At 39.1% G+C, this 20,728-nt stretch overlaps 1 protein-coding gene across 2 annotated transcripts; it reads right to left on the minus strand.

The window, feature by feature from the left end:
- Window positions 1–8,590: 8,590 nt before the first annotated feature.
- On the minus strand, window positions 8,591–18,897 carry LOC102810426 (uncharacterized). Of its 2 annotated transcripts, XR_014929410.1 has the most exons (9): window positions 18,637–18,897; window positions 17,137–17,362; window positions 16,645–16,767; window positions 14,970–15,089; window positions 14,751–14,867; window positions 11,088–14,321; window positions 10,456–10,541; window positions 9,707–9,775; window positions 8,591–9,008 (listed from the first exon to the last, which is right to left on the minus strand). XR_014929410.1 is itself a non-coding variant. In XM_006820615.3 (8 exons), exons 1-7 carry the CDS (start codon window positions 18,808–18,810, stop codon window positions 9,729–9,731), a joined length of 4,041 nt encoding a protein of 1,346 aa, XP_006820678.2. In that variant the 5' UTR covers window positions 18,811–18,897; the 3' UTR covers window positions 8,591–9,008; window positions 9,707–9,728. The 2 variants fall into 2 exon arrangements, 1 of the variants encoding a protein (XP_006820678.2); XM_006820615.3 differs by lacking the exon at window positions 10,456–10,541.
- Window positions 18,898–20,728: the final 1,831 nt, after the last annotated feature.

Consider the following 20,728-nt stretch of genomic DNA (forward strand, 5'->3'; position numbering starts at 1 on the left):
GCGTTATCTGATCTCACAAACATTTACATAGTTATCGTTCTCAATACGTGTCTTCTTATCACATAGCGCATTCAACAATGACAATAAAAAGTGTATTCGCGTGTATTTAAAATGTTTATTTTGTTCATGTTGACTGATATGAAACACGCACGTATTCGTCTAAATATTCACACCTTGCATATTATTCGCATACAGGCTTCGGTGGTGCGGAAATTTATCCACGTATCACCAATAATTATGTCTATAATTTAAATTACATACATCATATCAATCAACAATGTTTCATATTATGATTAGAAGACTACCGACTCAAACATACGAAATGTTATTTTAATACGTATGAAAAATGCGCGTTTTCGCCGCCAGTTAGCTCAAGAGCTAATTTAATAGAATAATCAAATCCTGTATAGGTACTAGTATGTCTTTAAAGCAGGGTTTTGGTTTCATTTAGTGTATTTGGGGGGGGACTTGGCAGCCCTCAAAACCTAATATCACATGTACGAACATGAGTAATTCATTGAGTTTTGTTTAGTCGTTGGCTGTTCTCTCTCTGAACACCAAACATAATATTTGCTGATGTACTTAACAAATCAACCCAGCAATAAACACAGAGGAAGGTTTATGTATTAAGGTAGGATTTAGATGGTCCAGGAGTGAATATACATGTACATTATTTGTTTACATAAAATTCGAACTCGTGCTGTTGGACGACCACCGTCCTTTAATATTTGGCGACACTGTCCATATGGTTTGTGATACATTGGCTTTGAACAATACTAATTTGTATATTCTCATTGATAGTGAATTGGTAATTAAGGGGATCCGGCATAAGACATTTCTCTGAACCAGATTTTCAAGTCTGAAGTTTAAGTTTGGTTACTTCTCCTTAGAAACCTCAGGCACAGTCCCTCTATCCCCGGTCTGGAAACGACTAGCGTTCTTTTGTCTCGAACCGCGGTGCGGGTAAACAAACCGTAGAGGGAGTGTGCCTCAGGCATCACAATTTCCTTTGGAGACTGTAACTTTATTTTATTATATCAACTAGTTGTTTTGTGATGTTTTGTATGTAGCTCGTTTTTTTTTTTTTTTTTTTTTTTCCATTACAGTAAGAATACGGCTTGTTGTAATACCAGTCCTAAAATATACCTCCGTCCCCCTGATGGTGGATGGGGCTGGTGTGTAATGTTCAGTAGTCTGGTGATACAATTATTGACGTTCGGACCAATCTCAACAGCCGGTATTATCATCGTTTCACTGCAATCAACTATGGTCGACACTTCTGCTGTGGATATTGTCTGGGTCACCTCTATTTTTTATGCATTAACGTATATAATAAGTAAGTAATGAGTAAGTATGTCTGACAGAGACGGCGGGACGAAATTGTGACCTTACTAGGGGGTCCGGGGCATGTTTCCCCTTAACAATTTTGAAATCTGGATCCTCTGAAACGCTATTTCCTGCATTTTGAGGGGCAAATATTGCTGACACAAAGGCTTGACACGCCCCAACATTGATTTTCGAGGCGATCCCTTATTCAAAGAAGAATGGAAAGATAGCTCCAACGAATCATTTGTTTTTTCGCCGCCAACAAGAAAATATCGCATTATATCACTTATATCTATGTTCGGTTTCTCGCTCATCGCCACAGAGATAACCTTGTATCATACATGCAACAGTTTATATAAAGCGTTGAAACTAATAGGTCAAAAAGGCTCCTATTGATACTAACGTATTTATTGAAATTTCTATAATTTGCGACCTAGCAGTTGATTACTATTTGGCATGAGGCTTGTGGGACATTCTGTAAGTTAGATTGAAATGCATGAAGACGTACAAAGATTTACTTGGGAAATTATTGGACCATCACTAGCACATACACACCTAAGGCAAACGTGTTCAATAGCCTGTAACCACTCATTGACGCATGCAGTTGTGTTGTTTCAATGTAACATAACTTTTTTGTTCTGACCAGTGTATTAAAACATTGACAATGATGCCGGTCTTTATTGGGAATACAAAGATCACAGGTACTTACGCACAATGCATACCTTAGTCCTGCATCGAGTGAATCAAATTGTCTTGGACAGCCCATCAAGGGATCAAATTCCAAAATGTTAATGTCAACAAGAGTGACTTGCTGAGCAATGCTATATTTGTGTACTAACTCTTTCACAAATGTGTCAACATTGTTCTCTGCAGTGGTCTTAATTGGCCGGAAGTCTGTGGAAACAGCTCCCAGACCTGGTCGTCCCTCTCCTGCCATTGATGAGGCATTTGTTCATCAAGTTGAGGCAGCCATTTTGGAATATAGACGCATTACTGTTCGCCAAATACACAAGAGGTCACGATTAGTATAGGGTCTGTGGAAACTATCATTCATGACTATTTGCATATGTATAAGGTGTCTGCCAGATGGATTCCCAGGTTGCTCACACCTTTCCAGAAGCAAGAATGCATCGAGTGGTCGTGGATGAATTTGGAGATGTGCCAAGAAGATGAGTCAAAGTTTTCCAAAAGACTGATTACACAGGATGAAACTTGGGTCAATCATTATGATCCAGAGACCAAAGCCTAGTCAATACAGTGGAAGCACTTGGACTCACCACCTTCAAAGAAGGCAAGCCCTCAGCTGGCAAGGTCATGCTCACAGTCTTCTGGGACCAGGACGGAGTAGTGATGACAGATTTCCTGGCAAAAAGTACCACAATTACAGGAGCCTATTACGCTTCACTTTTGGTGAAATTAAGAGAAGCTATCAAAATCAAGAGGTGGGGCAAGATCAGCAAAAGTATCCTCCTCCTGCAGGACAACGCTCTGGTCCACAACTCGCATGTCGCCAGATCAGAAGCACGGGCATGTGGCTATGAAATTCTCCCCCATCCCACTTACTCTTCTGACCTTGCACCCTCTGACTTTCATCTCTTCCAAGACATGAAGTTGTTTTTGAAAGAAAAGCGTTTCCCAGATGATGCAGCCTAGATCTCTAAAGTTACGACGTGGTTGGAGGACCAACCTGGGGTGTTCTACAACAAAACTGTGTTCAGAGCTGCATCAGACGATGGGGGAAATGCATAACTCTGGGTTTTTCCTATGTAGAGGAAGACTAATAACTGTGACAAGTTTCATTAATCTCATGCTATGGGAAATGGGTCAGTTACTTATTGAACGCCCCTCGTGCAAATATCCAGTTATCACAATGTTTATGTTTAGTGGGGATGACTTAGTAGAAAGTGTATTATCTGAACCAATCACAATACCTGAATGATGATCAATAATCAAGATCATTCCAAGATTTTACTGTTCTATAAAAAAGAAGATGCAATTGGTATCATCTTGTATCTTAAATTAATATGTTAGGACACTCATTAATCTTATTATTATTATTATTTTTGCAGGTCCAGTTGCAATCTTTTTTAATGACAGATATGGTACAAGACCCATCATGCTTATAGGTGCCACTTTATCAACTGTCGGATTTTTCCTGAGTTTCTTTGCTGTCAATGTGTATTATCTTTATGTATCATATGGGGCTATAGCAGGTTGGTAATATAAGTATCATTTATGTCCCTACTCTGTAATAGTATTTATAGGGAGACAGGTTTATTTGATCTTACCCACGAATAAATTTTAAAAAGACCATCTGTTACCTCTCTCGTTGGTTTTGACCCGCCTTCCTTAGAGGAAACTTTAAAGGAATTGGGTCAACTGCGGGATGGGAGCACCCCGGGGTGTGTGGGATCTGTCCTGAAATGATCCGGGCTGGAGGTGAGGTTACCCTGATGTGGTTGCACAGACTGATGTGCTCAGTGTTGAGCACTTGCATCATCCCAATTGACTGGAGAAAGGGTCTAATTTCCTGGAAGGGAAAGGGTGATGCCCAGGATTGTAGCAATTACAGAGGGGTGACACTCTGTACCTGGCAAGATCTTTGCACGGATGCTTCTGAACCGTATCCACCAATTGCGCAGCTGCTTTTCCATCAGCGTTCTGAGCAGTCTGGCTTTACTCCCAAGCAGTCCACCATTGATTGTATCTTGGCGCTACGTGTGCTGAGGGTTCTTAGTAGCCTATATTGATTTCCGCAATGCCTTTGACTCCATGTGTAGAGAGGCCCTATGGAAAATCCTCAAGGTTCGTGGTATACCCACACCTTATCTCCTCTCTGTATTCTGGAACAGAGAGTGCTGTTAAGTATGCTGGTGGCGTGGCTGTGCAGGAATGCACAATGGCTCCTGTACGTTTCAAAACTTGTATGAACTGGATTATGGGAGGTGTGATGGAAAGCACAGGTTGTGGAGTCTCGTTTAGAAGTATCAAGATAACTGATCTTGAATTTACAGATGATGCCGCATTGTTGGCCGAGTTGGTTGATTCTCTAGTAGGAGCACTTGACGCACTGAGTGTGGATGCTGAACCGTTTGGACTCCATATGTTGTGGGTTAAGACTGTCAGGTCTGTCTCGGCAAAGAGTGGGAACATGGATGTCACTGATTCGTTTGTCTACCTCGGCAGCATGATCAGTAGCTCTGCCAGCTGTGAGGTCGCAAGATGTCTTGGCCTTGCACAGGGTGTTATGAGATCGCTTGACAAGGGTGTGTGGCGTTGGCGATATCTGAGTAGAGGTGTAAATGTCCGAGTCTTCAAGTCCCTTGTGCTCCCGGTCTTACTATATTCTTGTGAGGCCTGGACACTTACTAAGGGGCTGGGACAAAGACTAAACACCTTTGTGACAACCTCCATGCGGCGAATCCTCGTGCACCGCTGGCAGGATCATGTGTCCAACAGCAGAGTACTCAGGGTGGTCGACATTGTGAGGGTCACCTGCTTGATTCATGACTGCCAGCAGCGCTTCTTCAGGCATGTTGCTTGCTTCCGGGGCAACGAACCTGCCAGCCAAATACTGTCTGTGGAGATCGCCTGGGGGGGAGACCAAGAGCATCGTGGCTGAGTCAGCTGAGGGGGTTTCTCAACGTGTTATGGGGCATAGGCTGTGTCGAGGCTTGGACACTTGCTCGAAGGATCGGGCACATAGGGTGGTCGCAGCAAGGTGCCATCCCGGCATGTGCCCCTATGAATGAATAAATGAATGAATGAATGAATGAATGAAGTGGTTATATATATTGTGTATTCCATCACGTGATTCTTATTGATGAACACGAACGATATTTCATACCAGTTTTTAGAATTAACCAATTAACATGTATACATTACAGGTGTTGGAAATGGTATTTTATTGGCAACAAGTTTACCAATTCTTTCAAGATATTTTGACAAGCGATTTGCCCTTGCAACTAGTGTTGCATTTGTTGGAAATGGTTTGGGAATGTTCATATTTTCACCTTTGACCCAGATCTTTGTAACAAAATATGGATTACGGGGAGCATTCTTAATCTTATCTGCGATCAACGCCAATACTATTGTGTGTGCCATTGTTATGCGACCAATCACTGTGATCAGCCAGGACTTGGAAAAGCAAAACACGGAGTCAGACAATAATTATTTGAAAGAATTTTGTCAACGCCTGGGGTTCAGACTATTGTGTTCCAATTATGCTTTTGCTTTGATGATGTTGGCTGTTTTCCTTGGCGATACCAGTTATTTAATTTCGGTAACAATGATCGTACCACAAGCAGTTGATATTGGAATTCCAGCAATGAAAGCTTCCTTTTTAGTTACATCATTAGGTATCGCGAGCCTTTCAACTAGAGTAGTGTTAGGATGGTTTGTGGAAAAGGTTTATATTCGACCAGCCTATATTCTACCAATAGCCATGCTCACTATGGGAGCAGCGCAAGTAACAATTGCTTCAATAACTGTTTTTCCTGTGTTAATTGCTTCGTGTATTCTTATTGGAGTTTCTGATGGAGTTTATTTCCCGTTACTGTTTACGAGTATGAAAGAACTAGTAGGAGCCACCAATTATTCACTTGGAAATGGAATAACGTTACTATCAGTTGGTATAGCAGGCATTGTTAGCTCACAAGCTGGAGGTAGGTATTTTTTCTCTTTCTCACTATACCATTGTACCTGCCCGAATGTTTAATAGTTGTTCATCTCTGCAGTAGCAGTGTTAGGAATGAAAGTTCCTGGACCCCGCATTGTCATTTCACACATTTTCATTCAGTCGAAACAACTTCAGATTACTATAATTGAGTTCAAACTAAAACTTTCTCAAAACATAATATAAACACATCATTTGAAATGTTTGTTTTTTTTTGGCAAAATTAACACCGTTAGCACTGTATTATGTCAATATATTAATATATGGTAAAGTTTTGTTTGATCAATCAATTTTGCAAATTATGTTCTATTTTCAAGCCAGATGGTCCGTTAAAAATGTGTTATTTATATCATTTTGCTATTAATGTGCTATTTGAGGCGAATACCAGTGGCATATGTATATGTATCTTGAAATACAAATACCAAATAAGTGTGGTAGACAATGGAAGGTAAACGGTAAACAAATAATGGTATTATCAATTCAGTTATCAGCTTCCATCTGCATTAGTTTGTTCGAAAGAACGTACAACGTTGATGAATTGAAGTACATTGATTATGAGCTTACCTGATCTGTTTTAAAGCCGATTTATTAATAAAAGCAGAAATATATTTAGATGTAAATTGCCACGTATGGTGGTTAGAATGCTATTTCAGTGCAGTTTTTCACGAATGCTCGGGTGCAATATGTTAATTATATTGTTTTACTAATAGATGCTTGTTAGATACAATATATAGGTGTTTGTATAATATGTAAAAGAATGTTCTGTAATTGTATCTCCGTAGGTTTGATATACGACACCACAGGCAGTTTCAAGATAGTCTTTTACTTGGCCGCAATCTTAAATCTTATCAGTGCTTTACTCTTCTGCGTTATCGCCGTTAGGGTATGCAGGAGTCACGCATATGACGAGAAAACAATGAAATCTGACGGATGATGTGGTTGAATATTGTAAGAAAGATTATGTAATTCGGAATCAATTCTAAATATTATATGCAAATTACGTTTTAATATTATATTAGCATATCCGGTTTACTGTCATGTATTTTAAGTGTATATAAAAAAAATCACATAAACATAAATCAACATTGTACTTCTTTGTTCTAACACTTTCCTAAGATGCTTCGAGAAAGCCCATTTTAACATAACAGTATTTTCGTCACATACTAAGTGCGAAACAGGGTCCCGGGCCTACATGAATTAAGCTTTAAGACAATGCCTATAACAACTTTAAATTAGTAAAGTCCCACAGATAGGATTAAATTGGCGACACTACTTTATAACTACGATACAAAACCAGCATGCACAAGATTGTCCATTCTAAAACAGATGTGGAAATCACTGCAAGGGGTAACCTCAAATGTAGGGACGATTAAGGGGAAATGTTGCAATAGGCGTTTGCTACTCGTATGCAGACAAACTCAACACAAGTTTTCGTAACGTTTTCTGTTTGACGCACGTGCACTAGAGCACATTACCCGATTTTAGTGAATCTGCACTTGTCTTTATGTTGATTGTAAATCGGTCAACTTGTATTCATATGCAGAGTGGCAATTCCACATATGTGTTAATATGCCAACTGCAATTGCTACAGACAACTATGGCACATTTTGTAAACTGGGCATTGCAAACCAGACCATGAACCATTGCTAGGAGAGAACAGAATTTGGAAGGTGTAGACTAGGAGAGACTTTTTCTCAATTATTGAAACAGTCAGGGGGTTCGAACCAACACTCTGAGCTAATGGATTACACAATTGGGCATTAGGAAGGTCGTGCAAGATGTTGGGTATTTAATTATCCATGAACAGTTGAAAAAGCATCTTTGGTTTATATGTGAATAAACATGCGGCTGTGCACTGGCAATGCAACCGGTCGCCGACAGTTTTGTTTGTATTAAAGATGAAATGCGAGTGCAAACTAATTTTTTATACCATTACTTGATACTGCATCGACAACTAGATCAAGTTGCATCATGTACAGTAATTGCTAACTGGTTTACATTGTGTAAATTAACCGCACCAAAGGACAGAACGTTTTTATATATACTGTTCGACCCTCACAGGAAAGTGTACCGTCCTCTACGAGCTCATTTGGAGAGCTGTCAACTCGATTACAGAGTCTTCCGATCTCCACCTTTTAATTTGCAGTGTTCTGGATAGTTTCACTTGAGTTTTTTTTCCACTGGACAATTGGCAACCGTAGCATGCAAATTCCATGTTTCACGATTTAAAACAGCTTGATTTGACTATGAAAAAACACCGAAATAGACCATTGCAAAGTTGAATTCACAAACTAAATTATTGAAGAATTCATTGTGAAATCTAGAGCAGAGAGTTACTTTGGGCTTCTCGTAATACTTTGTTAATTCTCAGACAACTAATAAATAGTTGTCCAAGGTTAATTGCTTGGCAATTATTATCGAAAATTATGTTCCGCTCATCGAGTCTTTACAATTTGTCCATGTACAAGGGATATTCGCAGTTGATTGCCTCGATGTGATCAACCCGGCATTACACCAAAAAATTGACTTATGTGGATAAAACATGAAAATGCAGGCATTTCTAAAAATAAAAATAAACTCTGGCAAACATCTGCTGACGGTCATTTTTACTTAACTGGATAAATTAAATGTGGAATATAAAATAATTTAGATGTAATACAAGTATTTCTGATACGATGTGACCAAGTCATCTATTTTATAATTAATATAATAAACTAATTTATAAATAAACTATGAAACTAAATTTTCTATTAAAAAAAAATCACATCGAACATTAGAGGGTGATAAAATCTCATCTTGCAAGTTTAGCCTTTGTCGAGGCGAGTTTTCTTAACGACAGTAACTTAGCATGGAGCAGAGTTTTCTTTCTCATGATGCTCTTGGTTACGGCCTAGAGTTGCCGAGCGACTAGAATCATCTGCAGCTTCGCGGTGGAAGGAGAGTCTTCCTAAATGCGACTTGACACGTTGAGGAGACCTGATGGTAACATTTTCATTGGTTGCGGGAGCTAGAAATAAAAGCAACAACTTAAGTTAATCGTTCTCTAGCATAGGAGTGGAAACCTGAACAGAATGATCGACAGCTTATGCATATATTGGTGGAAACCCACGTCGCGTGAGAGCGTTAATAGACTCCTTGCATCCTTCGGTGAAATTCCTGCTGCATTTCTTGCGAACGCCTTCGTACTGATTAGTATACTAACAAATTAGGCCTGAAGACTATCAGTCTACATCGAAGGCAGTACATTTTGCACACTAACAGGTGCACTTTTGTTTCATCAGTAGCAATGTTCATGTATTTTTAAGAAAAGAAATCAAAGTTTTACACAGCAGACAATAGAATGTACTCGTGTAGTGACGAAGAATGAATGTTCATTTTGTATCTTCAAATGCATTCTATATAGAAGATTTCACGCGCGTAATGTGTGAACGACAGCGAAAATCTAAATTTGATTTCAAATTTTTTTTTATTTAGTTCAATATCTAAATGCAGCGCTTCCCGGTGAAAATACGCCTGTCAGCTTTGCTAAAGTGCATAGCACATTAAGCGTGGAAACAGCTTACTGTAGTCTGTCAAATCCCACGCGCAGTGTTGACGTCAACACGACACTTTGGCCATTGTCCTATTTACGTTCCATTGCGTGCATAACGCGAAATTTCGCAGTGACTGATATATTAATACAACAGTTTTGCAAATAATACCTACGCGAAAGTGCATTCAGCTGTTCTTATAGGGCTTCGATTCTTTCCAAGAGTTCTCCGTACATTTCCTCATCTGAAAACAATTGAATTACAAACTGTAAATTAGCAAAGGATATGTTGGGCAGTCTACTTACTGTAAAACACGTCTTTTTCGCGAGCATGTCTTTTTCGCGAATTTAGCGAGAGAACTGATTCGCTAATTCAATATGTCGTCAATGACTTTATTATCAATTCAAAATGGCCGCCAAACAAAGAAATCAACAATGACAAGAGAGATTCGCTAAATCAACATTTAGCTAATGACGTCATTTTACCACAATTCCCTAAAATTGCATGCCGCTTTTTCAACACGTTTTAAAGTAATTGGTCCATTTGTTCAAAACAGGTTCAGCCCAATTGCATGTGGCACAGTTAGCCACATACTTTTTAAAAGCAATTGCTAAATTGCACTTTATAGGAAAATGTTACATTGCACGTAGCGGGAAATCAGAGAATTGCACAACTATTTTGAACTTCATGATAACAGTTACCCATTGATTTAGAATGTAGGTTAATCACATGTATGCAAAAGTACTGCATCTGGTGACAATTTCGATCTATTTAAGTAAAATAAAGCGTGGAGTTAAGTACCTAAACCATGAGGTCACGCAAAGAACGATCTGTTTTAACGGAAAGACTTTCGTTTAATATTTTGCTATGCGCCCCTCCCCCCGCCAAGTCATAGCAATTTATTTAATACTCTTGAAACTTTACCTAATGACTGATGTTGCTCGACATGTTCTCCCACTTCATTGCATTTTTCTTCCATGGCGTCCAATCTCTCGTCAATTCTAGATATTCTTTTTATTGATAAATTAGGAATACTACATTAATCTTTTTTGAACAAGATATTTAATTCATAGAGTAATTTTAAAATAGTCTTGGTAAGAACATTTCAGGGCTACAGCCACTCATTCGCCAGTCTATAATTTAGTCATACAAGGCCAAACAAAAAAGCTTATTGTTTTACAGTATTACAAGTAACTTGACTGGTTTAGCCAAATTTTCGTTGTAGACAAGACCACGTGTTGGTTAATCAGACTGAATGCACACTTTCTATAAAGCTTTAAATCGAGCGCATCAAGTTAGATTGGAAAGCGCTGCAAATCGCTTATCTAAATGAATAATAGGCAAAGACGTTCAAATTAAGCTTTCTAACAGGTGGCGGAAGATTCGTAATCTTAACAATCTATTGTGCATATAGTTCCACACGTCCATACTGACTGCCTCAAAATGAAACAAATACGATCATGGAAATTATGGGCTGTAGTATTCACTATATAGATCACAAGTTTACTGAGCTTTTCAATTTACAAGTTCATGAATATACAAAATATGGCAGTTACCTTCAATGGTTAGTTCTGGAGTAGTTGGTTCCAACGTTGGGAGACATTCTGGCAGTCGTTCATCTTCGCCATGTTCACAGTCTGATATACCATCACAAACTTTAATGATTGAAATGCATGCACCAGTGGTCGGACATGTAAACTCTCTAGCCTCATCACAACCACAATCGTCTTCATCTTCGCCATACGGACAGTCAGGATCACCATCACAAACGTATTCTCCCAATATGCATTTCCCATTATCGCATTCGAATTGATTGACATTGCATCCACAGAGATCGACACTTTCATCTTCACCAGTTGCACAATTCGGTACACCATCACAAACACGAAATAAGGATATACAATGTCCAGACAAACATGTGTATTCATATTCTAAGCATCCAGTTCCACAATCGAGTTCATCTTCAGAACTCTCACAATCTATGGTACCGTCACAGAACTGATGAGCTTCAATACATTCTCCAGATCTACATTCATGATGTATACATCTACCACATCTGAAAGGATTCTCATCAGCACCACTAGGACAATCATCAACTCCATTGCACAGAGACGACAGTGGTATGCAACCACCTTGGGGACATGCAAACTCTACTTCAGAGCATACATTTGGACAATCTAATTCGTCTTCACCATTAACACAATCTCTGATGCCATCGCAAATTTGGAAATTAGCAATACATTCGCCAGTTGAGCATTCATGTGCTGGGCATGGATCAGGACATGTACGTGGGTTCTCATCAACTTCACTTGGGCAATCTACTATTCCATCACATTTGGAAGATATAGGAATACAGCTACCATCAGTACAGGTAAATTCAGCCAGAGTACAACGACAGTTTGTCTCATCTTCACCACTAATGCAATCACTAATACCATCACATAGCTGATCTGTAGAAATACATTCACTAGTAGAGCATTCATATGCTGGGCAGGGATCAGGACATATACGAGGGCTTTCATCGACTTCACTTGGGCAGTCTACTATTCCGTCACATGTGTAAGATATAGGAATACAGCTACCATCAGTACAGGTAAATTCTCCACGTGCACAGGCTCTACAGAGTGGCGTTTGTTCATCAGAACCATCTTGACAATCTACTATTCCGTCACATTCGTAAGACAAAGGAATACAGCGACCATCAGGGCAGGTAAATTCAGCCAGAGTACAACCACAGTTTGTCTCATCTTCGCCACTAGGACAATCACTAACGCCATCACAGAACTGTTCTGTGGAAATGCATTCACCAGTAGAGCATTCATATTGCAGCTGTGTGCACGGGGTCAGATTACATGTCAGTGTGCTTTCATCACCACCATCAGAACAATCCACTAGTCCGTCACACGTGTAGGGTAAAGGAATACAGCTACCATCAGTACAGGTAAATTCAGCCAGAGTACAACGACAGTTTGTCTCATCTTCACCACTAATGCAATCACTAATACCATCACATAGCTGATCTGTAGAAATACATTCACCAGTAGAGCATTCATATGCTGGGCAGGGATCAGGACATATAGGAGGGCTTTCATCGACTTCACTTGGGCAGTCTACTATTCCGTCACATGTGTAAGATATAGGAATACAGCTACCATCAGTACAGGTAAATTCTCCACGTGCACAGGCTCTACAGAGTGGTGTTTGTTCATCAGAACCATCTTGACAATCTACTATTCCGTCACATTCGTAAGACAAAGGAATACAGCGACCATCAGGGCAGGTAAATTCAGCCAGAGTACAACCACAGTTTGTCTCATCTTCGCCACTAGGACAATCACTAACGCCATCACAGAACTGTTCTGTGGAAATGCATTCACCAGTAGAGCATTCATATTGCAGCTGTGTGCACGGGGTCAGATTACATGTCAGTGTGCTTTCATCACCACCATCAGAACAATCCACTAGTCCGTCACACGTGTAGGGTAAAGGAATACAGCTACCATCAGTACAGGTAAATTCAGCCAGAGTACAACGACAGTTTGTCTCATCTTCACCACTAATGCAATCACTAATACTATCACATAGCTGATCTGTAGAAATACATTCACCAGTAGAGCATTCATATGCTGGGCAGGGATCAGGACATATAGGAGGGCTTTCATCGACTTCACTTGGGCAGTCTACTATTCCGTCACATGTGTAAGATATAGGAATACAGCTACCATCAGTACAGGTAAATTCTCCACGTGCACAGGCTCTACAGAGTGGTGTTTGTTCATCAGAACCATCTTGACAGTCTACTATTCCGTCACATTCGTAAGACAAAGGAATACAGCGACCATCAGGGCAGGTAAATTCAGCCAGAGTACAACCACAGTTTGTCTCATCTTCGCCACTAGGACAATCACTAACGCCATCACAGAACTGTTCTGTGGAAATACATTCACCAGTAGAGCATTCATATTGCAGCTGTGTGCACGGGGTCAGATTACATGTCAGTGTGCTTTCATCACCACCATCAGAACAATCCACTAGTCCGTCACACGTGTAGGGTAAAGGAATACAGCTACCATCAGTACAGATAAATTCAGCCGGAGTACAACGACAGTTTGTCTCATCTTCACCACTAATGCAATCACTAATACCATCACATAGCTGATCTGTAGAAATACATTCACCAGTAGAGCATTCATATGCTGGGCAGAGATCAGGACATATACGAGGGCTTTCATCGACTTCACTTGGGCAGTCTACTATTCCGTCACATGTGTAAGATATAGGAATACAGCTACCATCAGTACAGGTAAAATCTCCACGTGCACAGACTCTACAGAGTGGTGTTTGTTCATCAGAACCATCTTGACAATCTACTATTCTGTCACATTCGTAAGACAAAGGAATACAACTACCATCAGTACAGGTAAATTCAGCCCATGTACAACCACAGTTTGTCTCATCTTCACCACTAGGACAATCACTAATACCATCACATAGCTGATCTGTAGAAATACATTCACAAGTAGAGCATTCATATTGCAGCTGTGTGCAGGGGGTCAGATTACATATCAGTGTGCTTTCATCACCCGCATCAGAACAGTCTGCTATTCCGTCACATTTGTAGGATAAAGGAATACAGCTACCATCAGTACAGGTAAATTCAGCCAGAGTACAAGGACAGTTTGTCTCGTCTTCACCACTGACACAATCTGCGATTCCATCACAAAGATGCATTTGACAAATGCATTCACCAGTTGAACATGCAAATTGTGTGCATCCAGTATGACCATTCCCTGATAAAAAAAAACATTTGAATGGTTCATTGCAGGCCTTTATCTGGCTTGTAATGCAACACCAACACCTAAACCACAGTCCTGCACGTACACATAATTTATTTTATTTACAAAATGTCCAAAAGCTGATAAATAATACCAAATTTCTGGTAAAAGAAGGCTGTGTTCAAACTCATTCCTGTCACTTGACCTGGAGCACTCATTATTTGGCTATTTAATCACAACAGCAGTTACATCGAATTCGCACATGGCAAAATAATTGTTCCCTGGCTTCTGTAGCGCATTATATTTCAGAAATTGTCATGACTAGTTTTCCCAGTAGAACGAGTGCTGGACTACCCCAGTCATCTGAATGTCTTCAAAAGTACCAGTTTTTCCCCTGAAATGTACATATTGTTTTGGAGAGATAATTAAAAAAAATTAACTTACTACACAATTCTAGCGAGTCATCATAATTGCCAGAACAGTCATTTGGTATTCCATCACACGCTTTATCAGTTGATATGCACGTTCCATCGGAGCATTTCAAGAATCCTACACTGCAACCTGAAATTAAAAACTTGATGAATGAGCATCGAGGTAAGCTACAGGTAATTTGTCTTGTAAAAATGTAACAAATCTTAATTGTGAATTTTAGATACTACACACCTGCACATATAGAGGGCGCTTCGTCACCACTGTCGTCACAGTCATCATACCCATCGCACACCCAATAAGTTGGCAAGCATCTTCCATCTGAACACTGGTATTCTCCACGTCCACATTCAACTGAAGTAAAAAACGCAATGTTAGAAAGCACGTCTTAATCTTCTACCACTTGTTAGATTTCCATAGACGACAATTTTAGCGTTCAGGCGAAAATCTTCCTACACTGCCTAAATTCACTGATGTAAAAAATTATGCGGTCCACTACGAGTCATTTATTGCAATTCACAACGAGGCTCATTAGCATACACGTATTCTAATGACGTTGCGAGGAGGTTGCACAACTTGTATATAGTAGCGAGACGGGTGCTTGTCTGGAGAACGCTTCATGTTCCAACTATTGTTTATCGACTATTCAATATTAAAAAAATTAATTCCACTATTTGTACGAATATTGGGCGACAAATTCTACGCTGCATGATTACAATTTCTCGACCTACCATTGTGGCTTACAGTTATATTACGAATTTGCTCCGGTACATGAATCTATCTGTGGTTGATATACATCAATCTAAATGGAACTAGTCTATGGCATAAGAAATAGAACAAAGCGTGCCGTACAAATAAATGTTCGATTCGTGTTACAAATTCCTAATTTGTTGCGATCGCGAGTGATTTGCAAGTACAAGTAGATGCACGAATACGATTCGTTACGATTCCACCAAATTGTCAACTTAAAATTACCCAAGAAATAAACTACAGATATATGGTAGTAATATTTATTGAATTTGCTTTGAGGCAATGCCGTGATCGTAACCTTGTATCTGTCAACACGAGAACATGTGCAAGATTGATAGACCTTCAGCGAGCACGGCCGCCGTTTTCGGGAGTGAAATTTTACCTCAAAATCAGGATACAATTCCAAACAAAATCTGGATCTTCATAAGCATAATAGTAATTCGCATACTTGTAAAAGAAAGTTTTACAGCTACGAGTTTTTACGGCATTCACTGCATGTGGACGTGGGAATTCTACAGGGAAACCAAGCTTCACATACAGTCTAACTGATGACGTAATTAGATTACGCCCTCGCGCACCGCGTATGCGACAAGACTAAAAACGATACGATTTGATGGCACAAGACATTTCCCTCTATAATTACTGCAATTAATTACTCGTTTGCCTTCGACTTATTTGATAATTTAGTCATTCATAAAAACGAATAGTATATTTTGTGCCAATAATGTCTTTTAGCTTAGCGAGAGAAACCTGTAATTTCATATGACAGTTTCAAGGTGTTCGGCCGCTTGTTAAAAACCGGATTGCAGAATTGGGTTACGAAAAATGCACGTTACAATTTCTAATGTTTAAGTTTAAGGAAAAGTTGAACTACTGGTAAAACTCTTGTCAATTGCTGGCACCACAAAGGTACGATGAATGATCAACTTGGTTAGCGGGTTTTAATGTTTAAAAAAAATCTGCACAGAAAATGTTATATCATCGTGAAAAAGATGTGGTTCAAATCTAGGGGGCGAGGAAACCATCTCGCAGTAGTGTTCTCCGCCACACCCGATTTTTATAATTGCCCACACCGCACTGAACGCAAAATACAAAAATTATGTAGATTTCAAATATTGTCAGGGGTTAGTTCCATAAACAAGCTGAAGCATAAACTCACCTCCACAGATAGCTGTCGATTCATCAAAGTTGTCACTGCAGTCCATTTCGTATCCATTGCACATTTCAAACGAAATTAGACATTCTCCATCAGCTGGACATTTGATCATATCAAGTCCGCACACTGTAAGCAATAAAATTGTGATCGGGCGAAAATAATACGACTTGTTTTGTACGTCATGAACCATGTTCCTACTAGACAAAGTTACGTCGACGCACGTTGTGACCGACTATACATACACAAACGTCTACAAAATATACTACACTGGTATTGGAAAATTTTACCAAGCTGGCTACTCAAAATGCACCAGTCCGCCATTTAAAATCCAATTAGTTTCAGTCATTTTTATTCACCAGCAAGGCTTGTATTCAACCAAGTATAAATATTTAAAATTACAAGCCCTTGTTGCATCTTTGATATAATTTAATTGCCGAATAATGCAATAAAATGTTCCAGTAATCAATGTTCTAGGAAACTACGCACTTTACTTACCGGTATAGTCGCACAAAGAGTCTGATTCGTCAAACGCATCTGGGCAATCTGGCACTTCGTCACACAAATAATAGCTAGGTATACATTCACCAGTCGATGGACAAACAATCTCGTCGACACCACATCCCCAAGTAGTGATCGAAGTAAATATTGGAGGAGAGACCCTGCTTCCTTGATCAATGCCGTCAATATCATCGTTACGTAATCTTCGAGATTGGCGAATGTGCTAATAAAAGAAGATATTAGATCGATAGATTTATACATTATGTATCACTGAAATTATTTGCTAGGGGTGTACATTTAAAGTTGCTTGAATTAACCCGCCACATAAATACAAAGCAAAAAACAATATATCGCGTGAATCCAGCATTATGCAGTTTCTAAGTTCTGAATTCACAGGATACGATTCACGAACAAGATGCTTTTTTCTAAAAGATTATGTAAAAAAAATTGTCACTTTCAGTTTGATAACAAGAATAATTCGAGAGTTATGGCACATCGTGGAGAGAAAAAACGCTACACGCATGTACTCTGTATTGTGGCGTTCATCAAGTTTTTGTTTGCAGAATCGAGAGAATCGACAGGTACATGCATTTGAACATGGAAGGTACTAACGGAAGGAGCCACGACGCCTATCAAATGGCCACTTAAGCCTCTTAACTGGTTTATTTCCTTTTGTTTCAACCCAAATTAATCCTGATAAGGACATTGTCTAGCTCATCTTTGATGTCGATGATAGTTTGCGATTGTTTACACAAGTAACGAGTTAGAGGAGTATGATATAACCTCGCCGATTTTTAATGTGACCATAAAATATATGCGCATTATGAAACTACGGTCATCATACTTGCGCACTCGGTTGGTTTAGGTGTGAAAGGTCAAAATACGTATTTCACATCCGGAAATTCAACAGATGAACGTTTGACTTCACAAATTTCACATGTTTTAATTATTAGCAACTGTAACTAAAACAAGATTCCGAGTGCATATAACAACAATTCTTAAGGACTCCTAAAAAATATTATCACAGAGAAAGTGTCTAGGCATGCTCTTCTTTCGATACTATCTTTTCTGTTGGTGTTCGCCGATGTCCGGTGGTCAAAAATTTCGACAGTTTCGGGCGCCAAACCCACGCACTGACAATGGTACCATTGAATAATGCAATCATCACAAGCAATCATTGATCAAGTCTCATTACCATTACAAATACAAAATTCACGATATTTCATCAGTTCTTCTTTAATCAATGTTAGTACCTTCCATGATTTGAATGAGATTACAGATGTATATTGGGAGAGACCATTTAAATACGTGGGGGTGAATTGGCAGTCAGCGAGGGCCTCGAAAACTGATGACAGGGACTCGTTTTTGCAGGAATGAGTGTCGAGTCTTGCGGAATATTTAAAGTGCAAGAAGAGAAGATAAATTGAACTTAGAATTGTTTTTAAAAAATGGAGCGTGCCGACCACGACTGAAAAACGAAATGGGCAAAATACAAACCTTGTTGTACTTCTCAATTGAGTTATGTTGGTCTCGTTCGGATATTTTCAAATCAACACGTGGGCGACGTTCCGCTGCATTTGTTCTGGCAAGGTCAAGAGCGGAAATAATGCCGCAACTACACATCATTATAATTAGTAAAATGATGAAAAGCGGTGATATGGCTGCCTTCATCCTCGCCTCGAGCCGAAGGTTAAACGGCAATACGGGGTCACGTCAGCAATTATCCCACAGTCCGTCTATCGTTCGACTTTTAATACCGATGACGTTTCACCTTGAGAACACTATATGCAAATTAGCACTCATGTGACAATAAGACCACTTGGCTTTTTTGAAGAAGGAACATGCCATTATCGTTTGTAAGTTTACGTTCCAATTACCGATTTATTTGTTTATTTTTCTTTTCGAATATATCATGACCAAATAGAAACATGAAGAAGCAAGCAAAGTGACAATGAAAGTGATATTTACACCTACAGTATTACGTCAATTGCAAATAAAATCATTTTAAAACTTAAATAAACAAAATAAAAAGTGCACCCAATACTGGTATGTAAACGTTGCCCATTCGTTTTATTTAAATAAAGTTGTGTGCAAGACAATTTACATGTTGGTATAGGTATGGGTACGGTTACCATGGAAACAGCAATTTTCAGAATGATTTTTTTATTTAAAACTCATAAGATTATTGATGAATGTTCATGAAATTATTAGGCGTGGTGTCATGAACACGAAAAGCAATCGATCAGATTTCGGTACAGATGTGGACATAGTTGCCATGGTAACATCGACTTCGGGAATATTTTTTTATCTATAACTTAAAAACATGAGGATATATTCTCATGAAATTGTAAGGACCAAGCCATTAAATGTAGGGATGTTGTACCGGCTGACTTGCCATGGAATCAGCAATTTTGCGAATGATTTTTCATTTATAACTCAAACATTTATTGATTTATTCATATTAATTCTTCAGCAAGGGTTTCTAGTGATAACTAGTACCAATCTATTATATTTTGCTAGAGATGTGGATTTAGTTTCCTGGAAAGAATATAAAATAAATCCTTTAAAAATAGTTCCTTTTCAATTTAAATCCACGGGTCTGGGTCTAGATTTAAGTTTAAAGGGCCGTGGTCGTGTTCGAATTTCATTTAAATAAACAATGTATTTTACACGCGTTGTCTACGTCCCTGTGAGTCCCATATCGAACAGGACGCGGCGCGACGACTACCTCCCTTTAAGGGATATAATAATTCAAGATTCAATTTGATCTTTCTTTTTCGAAGGAAATTAAAAGCTTATAATGCTTATAAGATAAATGTATACAATATAGGGAAGAGGTATTGCCGAGGATGTGTAATTTGCATTTATTATATAACGGAGATGTGTGCTTTCGAAGAGCCTTCTAGTACATGTTTTTGTCTTCCTTACATCTTTAAAATTGTTGCCTGCTCTCCCGTTAGTTCATATTAGTTGATGACCTTTAGTAATCAAACCTTTAGTCACATGACATCGACAAATCACGTTATCTTCCTTATATGGTAACTGATAAAAGCGCTGCAGTCGTCACGCAGCGCGTGTTCGAATTCCATGTAAACAATGTATTTTACACGCGTTGTTCCATGCCGAACAGCACGCGGCGCGACGACTCAACTAAACTCAACTCAATTCATCTCAACTCAACTCAACTCAACTCAACTCAATTCAACTCAGCTCCACTCCAATTCAACTAAACTCAACTTCAATTTAACTCAACTCAATTCAAGAAAACAGTTTTATTGTTATGCTCACGTAGATTTAATTTAACGGATTTTACTTATCAGCGAAAAAGAACGAAACTAAACTCCGGTGAATTTACAGTTGTTATGCTGCCCTCAACGTTATTTGTTATCATACTGCAGACACAGGCGGCTCGCCGGGTACCAAGGCATTTACGGCAATGCAGCGATGACAGACTGGAACCGGACTACAGTAAACCATGCGATCAATGTAGCTAAAAATCCAATATGATTGCCACCCTCTTCCTAGTTATGTTTTGATTGTTTTCGCGCTTACACTGTGCAGGGAAGTTAAAACTTTTTTTTCTTTGTCA

Source organism: Saccoglossus kowalevskii, chromosome 5 (assembly GCF_978046115.1).
Source record: "Saccoglossus kowalevskii chromosome 5, keSacKowa6.1, whole genome shotgun sequence".
Lineage (NCBI taxonomy): Eukaryota > Metazoa > Hemichordata > Enteropneusta > Harrimaniidae > Saccoglossus > Saccoglossus kowalevskii.

Bases quoted from the DNA above. Each gene is read 5' to 3' on its own strand.
- LOC102810426 (XM_006820615.3), bottom strand. From the start codon at position 18,810: ATGAAGGCAGCCATATCACCGCTTTTCATCATTTTACTAATTATAATG. The intron at 17,363-18,636 runs GTTTGTATTTTG...TTCTTTTATTAG, and splicing joins CAATTGAGAAGTACAACAAG to CACATTCGCCAATCTCGAAG. The intron at 14,322-14,750 runs GTAAGTTAATTT...TTTTTTTATCAG, and splicing joins TGACTCGCTAGAATTGTGTA to GGAATGGTCATACTGGATGC.